Source organism: Pelodiscus sinensis, chromosome 1, assembly GCF_052426305.1.
Source record: "Pelodiscus sinensis isolate ZL-2025 chromosome 1, ASM5242630v1, whole genome shotgun sequence".
In the NCBI taxonomy this organism is placed as follows: domain Eukaryota; kingdom Metazoa; phylum Chordata; order Testudines; family Trionychidae; genus Pelodiscus; species Pelodiscus sinensis.
This window is the reverse complement of record NC_143052.1, coordinates 110,779,925-110,790,576: the sequence shown is the minus strand read 5'-3', so window position 1 is coordinate 110,790,576 and position 10,652 is coordinate 110,779,925. Positions and strand designations below refer to the sequence as shown.

General features: G+C 45.8%; 1 protein-coding gene across 6 annotated transcripts in view; it reads right to left on the bottom strand.

Annotated features, from left to right (window-relative positions):
* Window positions 1–1,199: 1,199 nt before the first annotated feature.
* Window positions 1,200–10,652, bottom strand: part of ADIPOR2 (adiponectin receptor 2) — an 85,239-nt gene continuing 75,786 nt past the window's right edge. For all 6 annotated transcript variants that reach the window (XM_075941199.2, XM_025190906.3, XM_006135457.5 and 3 more), the window contains 4 exons: window positions 8,865–9,051; window positions 7,205–7,392; window positions 5,188–5,381; window positions 1,200–4,178 (listed from right to left, as the gene is read on the bottom strand). In XM_075941199.2, coding sequence (XP_075797314.1) covers window positions 4,047–4,178; window positions 5,188–5,381; window positions 7,205–7,392; window positions 8,865–9,051 — 701 coding nt within the window. In that variant the 3' untranslated portion in view covers window positions 1,200–4,046. The remainder of the gene's footprint in view (window positions 4,179–5,187; window positions 5,382–7,204; window positions 7,393–8,864; window positions 9,052–10,652) is intronic.

Below are 10,652 nucleotides of genomic sequence, written 5' to 3'. Positions count from 1 at the left end.
GAGCGCTGGTCAAGCACGTGGAGGAGCTGCAGCCAAACTCACTCGCGCTTCGCCGGTACTGTGTGGGGGACGGGCAGCACCCTGGGATCTGCACGTGCCTGGGTCAGTCCTGCTCCCCGCCGCCAATTCGCGCTCCCCCCAACTCCCTCCCAGCTGGTTCTCCCCCACTTCTCCTCCCAATCTCCCCCCAGCCAGCCCTGCTGCCCCTGACTCCCCCCACCAGCCCTGCTTCCCACCAGCCCGTTTCCCCCACCCAATCTCCCCCGGCCAGCCCCACTGCCCCCGAAAACCTCCCAACTCCCCCTTTACTCGTGGAGCAGTGCGGGTGGGGGGGGGGGGCACACATTCATTTAACATTTTAGGGGGTCGCAGTATCAAAGTTTGAGAACCTCCTCTCTAGAGAATTATGTGTTGTCCTGAAATCACCAACAGGCTTATGGTTTGCTAGGCAGATCCAATTTATAAATGTTTTAAATAATATTTGCTCAGCTATTGAGGACTAGGCAAAAATACTTCTTGTAAAACAATCTGAAACAAGTCAATTATTTGAATCTAAGTCCTGTCGTAGTGTTCGAGGTACATCCCAGACTCTGCTCCAAGCAAGTATAGGTTGAAACTCTGTGTTCCAGGACTCACTGGTCCAGCAACATCCTTGGTTCAGAAGGACCACAGATGTTGCTGGACCACAAAGGCTGCCAGTGATTGGGAGTGGAGCCAGCCAGTGGAGCCCATGGGACACTGGAGCCCACAGCCAGCCAGGCTGGGAAGCTGGTGAGGACTCCGGAGCCCATGGGGTGAGGACTCCATGACCCCACCAGCTGTGGACTCTGCTGCGGGCTCCGAGCACCACAAGGCTGCCACAAGAGCTCATGGCACTGGTGGGGCTGCCGGGGCTTGCAGGACTGCAGAGCTCACAGGGCTGCTGCAGTCAGGAGGCCAAGGGCAGTGGTGCCAGGTAGCTGGGGGAGAGAAGCCCAGCAAAAAGCCTAGTGCCTCCCTTCCCTGGTCTGGAAAACTCCCTTGTCCAGGACCAGTCGAGTCCCGAGGGAGCCGGACGAAGGTCTGTAATAACTCTACAGATCTCAGTTTTCCTTCAGTCCCCTAGTAACAGGCGGTTTGGTCAGTCAGAAATGTAGGGGAGGGAGAGAAGAAATTGCTTTACTCTTGTAAATATCACACAGAACAACAAAGAGCCAAACTTGGTCAATATCCCATTTGGTTCTTTTATTAGAAGTTAAGAACACAGCAAGTCATGAGATCCCATCTCATATGGAACCAATCACCATAGATCCAATCAGGAAAATCCCCAAATGTGCTTTGTTGCTTCCAACAGTAAGCAATTTAAAAAAAGAAAGAAAATACTGAACAAGGCCACTATTTAATGGGGAAGGAAAGGAGCTGTAGGTCCTATCTATTCTATGGCAATAATCTGCACACAGAGCAAGCAAGCCTCTGACCGCTGAGAGTAAGGCATTCAGGTGCCAACCTGGGAAGAGTTCTCAGCAAACGCTACAGGGGAGGGACGGGGGGGGGGGGGGGGGGGGGGGGGGGAGAAAGTGCACAGCTAGGCAGTTTATTGGAGCACAAAACGTCCTACACAGAGATCGACTGGGATAAGAACAGCAGGTGGAGTATTGTGTTTTGTAATAGTTCTGTGCTGTGATGGGCCAGGTTACAATGTCCCTTCATGGAGTGAGCGTAGGGTGACTCAGGATGGAGACTGCCACTTTTGCTGGTATTGATACAGAGGTATCCAAAGTGCTTTCCAGAACGAGTCTGATTCTGATATGTACCATTGCTTTCTCAAGTAGCAGAGGCACCTCCTGCCTATATTTATTAAAGCTTCTCACTACAGGTGCCTGATTAATACTGCTCTATGTTCCAGTTAGGCACTGCAGAAACCCACCAGACGAGCCTTTCATTCAGTCCTATTGACACCCAGCAAGGTGATCTTGCCAAGAAAAACATTCATCTACACTTCCCACAAGCTCAAATGAAGCACCTCTTTCTACAGCTAAGCTTTATTTCAACATTTCTGAAAATAACTCCACCCAAAGGGCAAAGAGAAAATACTTCCTTTTTAGGGTCAGGTGAGGAACCTTGAACATAATGGAGGTCTTCCACTTCTATTCAACCCTACTAGACAAGATAACTGCTTGAAACATTCAATAGCAGCCTCGCTTCCCAATAATGTTTACCTGTAAGGTCTCTGAAATCTACATTTTTCACTTGCAAATTTGAACTTTTACCCTTAAAAATGTAAAATAAGTTTACCATCCCATTGCTCTGTGAAGCACAGTATACTGGGGCTGTTTGCCCATCAGATAACAGCTCAAAGTTTCCAGCAACCAGACACTCCAAGACATGAAACTTCTGTGCTATAAACTATATATATGAAACTTAATTTCGCCCCAAGACTCATAAGATTCTCCAGCAATCTGCTTATTTCTCTGGCTTCTGACTAGGCTCCAAAGATGAAACCATGCCAATTTGCCAAGAGAAGAATATATCTTTGCGCCATGCAGGGGCTCCACATAGTCCAAATTGTCTCCATTTTTACTTCCAAGTTAAAAACCCCCAGCTCTCCTGCTACTTAAGCAGGTCTGGGAAATTGACTGGGCCTGAAAACCAAGAACAGTGCAGGGCTTAGTGCAGATTTAAAAGCTACAAGACTCTGGAGGCCATGTGGCTCTGTACACAAATGAAGGTGATGTACTTTAGGTCAAAAGAAACCATTCAATCTGAGTGTTTCCTGCTGGCTGCTTCACAGCAGTGCCAATGATACCAGAAGTCAGATGCCCTCCTAGCAGGAACAGCATCAACAGTAGGATAGGGAGTCTAGTCAATTTAACACTACAAAACATGAGATAAGGAAAAAATCCAATAAAAAAAAATCGAGTGTGTGTAAGCAACCAAACAGCATTCTTCCTTTGAGTGCTCTGCTCCTTCCTTCCAGTGCCAGCCTTTCCTCCTCACCCCCGTTACTGGCAAATGTTCACCCACCTGAGTAGCTATTCTATTCTTTGACGGGCCATTAAAATCATATAGTCACATCAAAGCACAGCAGATGAATGGCAGCCGAAAAGCTAGAAGACAGGGGGTTTTGTTTGCAGACTGGTACCCAAGGAGTCAATTCATGTGCCACATCTCTCTCTCACCCACACACCTGTTACACTCCATGTGGCAACAAAACATGCTACTTCATTGTAATTCCACAATCCAATCCCTCCCCCCCACACGGAGGGCCAAGAAAGCTCAGAAGGCAATCGCCCCATGTAAATGTTACATGCATTATTCAATTACCTTGAATATCTAAACTTACTGAGACCTGAACGATAGCTTGATTAAAACATAGGCAACTGGCCATTGCCAACTGTTACGTGCCATGTTTTGAGCTGGCTCCAAACACTGATCAGGATGCTATATTGCCCAGTATGTGCCAGCTTCCAGGAAGAGTCTGCAGGACCATCATGCCTCACTCCCAAGGATTTTACCTGATCCTCCTGCAGTCACTTTTTTGTGCAAAATTGAAACAGTGTGTGGTACTTGCATGGTGCATTCTATACAAAACCCATTCTCTCCCCCCCCCCCCATTTGTTTAAAACATTTATATAAATTTATTTTAACAGAAAGTTAGAAATCTTATTTACAATTTTTCCCCCCACAAGAGCATCTAAAAAATCAGCTCCTTCCCCTGCCCCTAAAGAAGATATAAATCTTAAACTAGATTTAAAAAAGAAAACTGCTAAGCCATCCCTCCTGTTTTCTACTAATAAATATGGCATTGAACAGAAGCCGATTTGAAAACGGTCCTCCGTAGCTCAATCTGTAGATCAAGAATAAGTTAGGGTTTAAGAATTTCCTGGTCTTCAAATTGATTCACTCCATCGTTTGAGGTATAAATTTCTCATGTTAGAAATCCCAAGAAGATTCCATATCCGATTACATGAGGCTTTGATTCTCAAGTGTTTGTGTCATTAGCCAGTTAACTTCAACCCCTCTCGCAGTCCTCTGTTTTGGTTCTGGTCCTGGGCCGAAGGCAGGTTTTACTGCATGTTTCCTTCCTCTGTGCAGCCTCCCCCAACTGTGAAACGGAACTCCTGAAGGTTTGAAACACCATGGAAGTGCGCAAAAGCTCCAGCCACAACGAAGACATGAAACAGCTGATGGGAGTGGAACTGTGGAAACAAGACATTACTGTTCAACCAGAGACAGAGTTCAAGTACCACCCTCTTTCCAAAAAGACCTGTGTTGGACAGAAGCATACAGCAGTGCACACAGCAGCAACAGCTTAACACCACTTGCTGGGCCATTCAATATCCCATATTGAACCAGTCACTATAGTATCACTGTCTATAGCATCTCCCCCTCTTCCTAGCTATATTCATAGGAAGCAGGGGAAGTCATCTAGTTCAGATTTCATAGACAGCAGAATCACTTGCAGATTTGAAATTTAAAAAGAATGTATAGCTATGTGCCTATCCATCTTTGGCAGATCTCACACCAGCACGCATCCCGTTCCCAAGCCGAAAGGCTTAAAAGTACAGTGTATTTGTCCTTACTCTTACTTCCTAGAAATAGAGATACACTGTAGCTGCTGAGGCTAGTGACGTCCTATTTTTCAAATGTGGACAGATACTGACACACTGCTCTAGTGGTACTGGACACAATGTCATCAAGTGGATTTCCAACACAGGCTTGCTCTGTTTGCTCCACCGCTATATGGGGAGGCAGGATGAACAGGATTCAACAAGCAGCTTGTGGGTTAGCTCAGTCACTGGCTATCCAAGGTAAGAGCCCAGGAAATGAGTGATTACAATGCAGCAGAATGGAAAACCATGAGACAGTGACATTGACCACTTCTTCCAGTTTAAAGGAAGAGGTAACACTGGATACCTACTAGACTAGGAGCAGAGTGGCATGCACATTGCAGAGCCTTAGTGTCAAGGTACAGTCCCACAGCTAGCCTTTGTAAAGACATTTCAACAATCTGTAACAGCATTGTGTCAACTTCTAGTCGTCAAACCCATTAATCTTGTCCCAGATTATAAAGTCTGACAAGCAGCTGTTAGAGCAGCTACAGTTAGTTACCACAATCAAAGAAGCACAAGAGCATAGCAATACCAGACTTCAGCATAACAAGCTAATGTGTCACAATCTTAGTATCCAATTTCTTTGCAGACTCACCCAGATATCGCACTTGCCCGGGAAGAATCTCTCTGGTATCCGAGCAGCATATAGCGCAGCACCAGTGATGTACAGGCAGGCCATGAGAGCTAGCCAGCCTATCTGCCCCATTGTGGCTGCCTTAAGAAGGCCTTCAGAGATGACAAAGTGCAGGGTGGGAATGACACCACTGAGACCCAGACCCAGAAATACTCCTATGAGGGAAGGAAAATGGTGGAGTTAAGCTTGGATAAAGAAAGCAGCAATAGACAGAACCTAACATTCACAAAAGATACAAGGTGGACATCTGAACTATGGTGGCAAGTTTATGCCATAACAAAGCAAGTGCTCAAGAAAGCAAAGTTCTTTGATACACTATGGATATTGGTCAACAGACATACTAAATGTAACTTCACTTTCAAGTTCATGCCTCTATGTACAGGCCACCTACGCACCAACTTGAATGTTAACGTTCTTAGGCTATAGAGGGTGCCTATATCCCATAAAATATCCTGCTACTGCAAGAGTATGGTAGAGAATGATCCGCAAGGAAATGGCCACTGATGTACACTATTAACAGTGCAACATGCAGGTTGCCCCAGGAATGAACATAGAAGCCCGCACTTGAAGAGTATCTGATTCTGTATCTTGCCAGATCACAGCTTGGCTGATTTCAAGATTCTCCTAGCAGAGAGTATTAAACCTTTCTAACAGAACATTCTATCTACTGTACGGTTAATATTCAAGAAAGTGAACTCCCTGTTGTGTCCAGACATTCAGATCTGTCCTGAACATAAACAACAGTTCTCCTTGGAGTGCACACTGTTTTGTGTACATATAAAACCAAGATGAAGAAACAAGAGAAACTTGATACAGCATTAAACTGAGTTATCAAAAGATACTGAGTTCCCCTAAAAGCTCCCTCCCCACTCTCATTCTTTACTGTCAAGGTGACAGTAACTATTCTTATCTAAAAAAATAACAAATGGTCTGGTAACACTTTATAGACTAACGAAACATGTAGATGGTATCATGAGCTTTTGTAGGCACAGCTACCAGACCATTTGTTGTTTTTTCTGTAACAGACTAACTTAGCTACCCCCTGAAATTCTTGTCTAGATAGAGACAAGTGAGGGATTGCTCATTTGCACTCAGCAGGAGGCTATCTACAATGTTTAGCAGACCTAATATTATAGCCACAAGGTGAGCAGTACTAGGAGTCCATGGGAGTCAGACATTGACTTCCAGTATCTAACCTATGAAAGGAGAGAGTTGTTATATAATGATGGAAAAACTTAACTACCTCTCCCACTCCATGTGCTGTCCCCCTACTCCTGCCTGCACCCAGACCACCTATTCTTCTCTTACAACAGATGTGACAAGTTTGTTATCCACAACATGTTACAGTAAACTTCTGATAATCTGGCACCTTTAGGGCCCAGGGGGTGCGGGATTATCAAATATGCCGGACTATAGGAAGGGGGGGGGCTATGAGAGGTCTGGGGTGGAGTGGGGGGGATGCGCCCCTCGCCGCTGCGGGACCAACCCAGCAGCACCCTAGCTGCTCTGCCCCAGATTTCCTCAAGTCAGCCGCTGCTGAAACTGACCAGCGGCTGACTCCGGGAAGCCCTTGGGGAAGTCTGGGGCAGAGCAGCTGGGGTGCTGCCGGGTTGGTCCCGCAGCGCCGAGGGGCGACGCTATGGGACCAACCAGGCATCACCCCAGCTGCTCTGCCCCCAGCTTCCCCGAATCAGCCACTGCTCAGTTTCAGCAGTGGCTGAATCAGGGAAGCCAGGGGCAGAGCAGCTCCAATTGTCCAGCTGCCCAGAGCACTTCCGGGTTCCCGATGGTGCCGGACCATCAGGAGTGCTGGACCACTGGATGCTGGACCACTGGCATTTTACTGTAGTTGAGTTTCTCCACACACAGGAACATCCTTTGGCAATGAAAGCTTTCCTACCAGTCAATTTTTGTTACAAGTCAATAGGTTGCAACAGCTATAATGAAGAAGCAAAAAAATAAAATAAAATAAATTTACCTGCTCTCACCCCCCGGTATTCAGGGGTTGCAAACATGTCCCACTGCGAGACTATTATGGCTGCAATTCCCAGGACACAAATCACGATCAAGTAGATGAAGCAAGGCTGAGGGTTGCAATAAAAGGAGTAGTACAGCCATGGAACAAAGCTGCCCATGATGAGAAGTGCGATGCCAGAGTAATCCAGCCTAGAACAGGTTGATAAAGAAAGTCAGTCCCAGACCACTGTGTTTACTGCTTAGCCTACTTATCCCTGTAATATGGGCTAACTTACACCGTACACTGAATGATTACTCCCATAGAGTCCCACTGCTGATTCTACTTGCCTGGTCATGCCATCGTAAGACCAATTACTGAGCAGTGACCAGCAGGTGTATGCTGTTCCCCTGAGCCCAACATTCGACAGGCCCAGAGTATAAATAGTTCGTGCCATCTAAGAGTATCTCATTTCTATTCTTAGGGGAAGAATAAATTTACTAAAACCACTCAGGAGCATTTTCTTGATGCAAAAGAAGATAGATATGCATTATGGGGCCTACCTGAGTGCAGCCAGAATTCTGGACACTGTACTTTGACTTTAGAAAGTCCATATTAGGATGGCAAATACAGACTCCCCACCCAGGGTCTTAGTATCCACCTAGGAAGCAACCTCTCATCATCAACCAAGGCGTTTTTAGTAACAGTTAGGTGGCAGAGTAAATATGGTGCCTTCTTTCCAGATGCATACTTCTCAGACCAGTGCTTCTCAACTTAGTTATCATCATGGGCTGCATATATGGCCCACAAAACGTCACCTGGGCCATAAGTAAAGAATGCATAATGCCCTCCACATAGTCCCTGCCCAAACCCGAGGCCACAGTCCTCCACCCAGAGGCCCCTCAGAATGGAACCAGGAGCATTGAGCTGGGTAGGCGGCAGAAACCTCAGAACCTGCTGCAACCCTGCACCCTATGGTAGACCAGCCAACCCCAGCTCTGCAGCCTTTAGCACAAAGCTGAGCTGGGTATTTGCAGTGCTAATTGGGCTACATCCAGTCCCTGGGCAGAGAACCACTGTCAAGACTGTTTGCTTCCTAACAGAAGACTCATGCACTACCATAGCCTTTTGCAGGAACAGATTCTTCAGGAGGAAGTCTTTGGTCCTTTTGGACTCTTTTTGTAGTACACTTGCAAAATTCACTGGTAAGTGATCTTTTCAGAGCAAAAGGCCTTCATTGTCCAGCCAAAGCAGGGTGCTTAACGGGGACAAGAGTTATACTTTCTAAACTCTTTTATCTGACAAATCCACTATTGTCTAGTCAGGCCCACGTGGACCCAAAATACATTAAAAGAAGGACAAAGGCAAACAAGTTACATTAAGATTTTAGAATCTTATCTGTAATAGTTTAAAATGTATGTACAGTCATCGCAACAGCGAAAAGTTGTTTCTGAGATTGCCTCAGCAAAGGGACAGAGTGGAACTTACACCTTTGATCTAGGGAATGTTGGACCAGAAGGAACTGCGTGCAACCTTACCAACCAACTACTACTTGAAAATGTTTCTGTGGCCACATAGCTAGATCACATACTGTTACAGTGGAGCTTCCAAACCCCAGCCATGATTCCCTGTGCCGTTCTGCCCATCCTTTTCCCATCTAGCATGCATTTCACTGGGTGCTTACTTGGAGAAGAGCCGAGAGACACCTTCTGAATGACAGTAAACTGTGTGGAAAAGCCATGAGAAGGAGAGGCAGAGGATGGCTCCCAAGAAGAACATTCCAACTACCACCTTCTCCTGCACAGGCGCTACAAAGGACATGTTTGGCCGGAACATGTAGAAGATTCCCAGACACAGGAAGAACACACAACCTAAGTAAAAATAAAGCAAAAATATCAGACTCATGCAAAGGTATTCTACTGGACCAAGTTTACAGGTGTGAGGAATACTGAACAAGATCATGATGACAATGTTACACTTTCATGTGCTCTGGCACAATCATATGCTTGACCTTCACTCAATGTGTTTGATTGGACTGACTTTGTAGATACTTGAATAGAAACAATGGTTTCACTGGTTGTGTGAGGTACCCAGAATCTGAATGAGCACACAACTGCTGCTCTGAGCTGGGTGCCAAATCTCTATTTTGTCCCTGATAGCTAATTTAAGTGGTAAGGAATACCACACATTACATCCTCCATTTCTAAGATAAAGATAGGGAAATCGCAAATCCTAGACCTCACAGGAATTTTATTCCCAAATTCCCCAAGTTGTGGCATTCATTGAAGGGATCACCCAGAACCACCATCTCCCCCTCTCAAAGTGACTGACAGACTTCTTCACAGCCCAGTTTCAGATAAAAATCAAGTACCCGTTTCCTGAACCCGTTTCCATCGTACAAGGAGGAATAAGGATGCTTATCAGAATCACTGGCACATCTTTGAAAGACCTTTTTTGAACTCCTGGGAACAGTGGCTCATACCATAGATTCATAGATCAGCAAACCTCTCTGAGCCCAATTTGCTGCTGTGGCATGTTTATTCCAAAGCTTAAGTTGTTTGCTAAAGAATACTGCTGTTCACTCAACATCTGGAAGAGTTCAAGACTAGATTTTTATCTTCCAAAGCCAAGCCAGAGGGCTGATGGGTCAGAGTCATTGCAATGCTAATTCTAAAACTAATTTGCGGACAGATGAGCTTCTGGTCGCCCTAGGATAATGCACCCTGAGCAATGAGAAGGGGGTATTCAGCACAGGCAAAGGCATTCAAAAAGCTGCTGTTTTGTTAGACTGACACTTCAGATGTTTCTGCCAGGAAACAAGCAATACTTGTGAGAATCTAATTTGTGTAAGCCACAGCAGATAATGCTCAGCATTGCCGAGGAAGCTTGACCCGCTGGCCAGACTCTTGCCCCTAGTTTGGTAGGGAATGGAAAGTGCTGTGCAAGAAGCACATATCTCCAGGGGAGGACTGAAGGAGTATGTACCTTTCCAGCAAAATGGAGAAAAGCACAAATAGGTCTGAGAAGAGTTATAGCCAATTCTCCTTGACTGAAAAGTAGGTGACACCATCACTGCTTTAAGCACAGAGCTCCCACAAAATGCTTCTCCTTACCTTGTGATGAATCCCACGTATTGGGGAAGAGGAGCACAGGTGAGGGAGAGGGTGAGCTAACACTGCATATTTCCCCTTTTAACAAAAATGCTGCCTCAACTAGAAAGAGGGAGGGCAACAGCAGTTGGCAAGCAAGTATATATTTGGCATACACACTTATGCTTTATTCCAGAAAAGGCCACATGTCAATAGCACAGTACAGATTTCAATTTGTGTAATTGGAGAAGAGGACAGGAAGAGGGTGAACGTCCTTCTCTGGGATCTAGGAAATGCTCATCTAGTATATTCCACTCCCATCCCCACAAGTTCCCTACACTTGTTGCAACTTTTGTGCACTCTGAAGGCCAGAAGTGATCTTC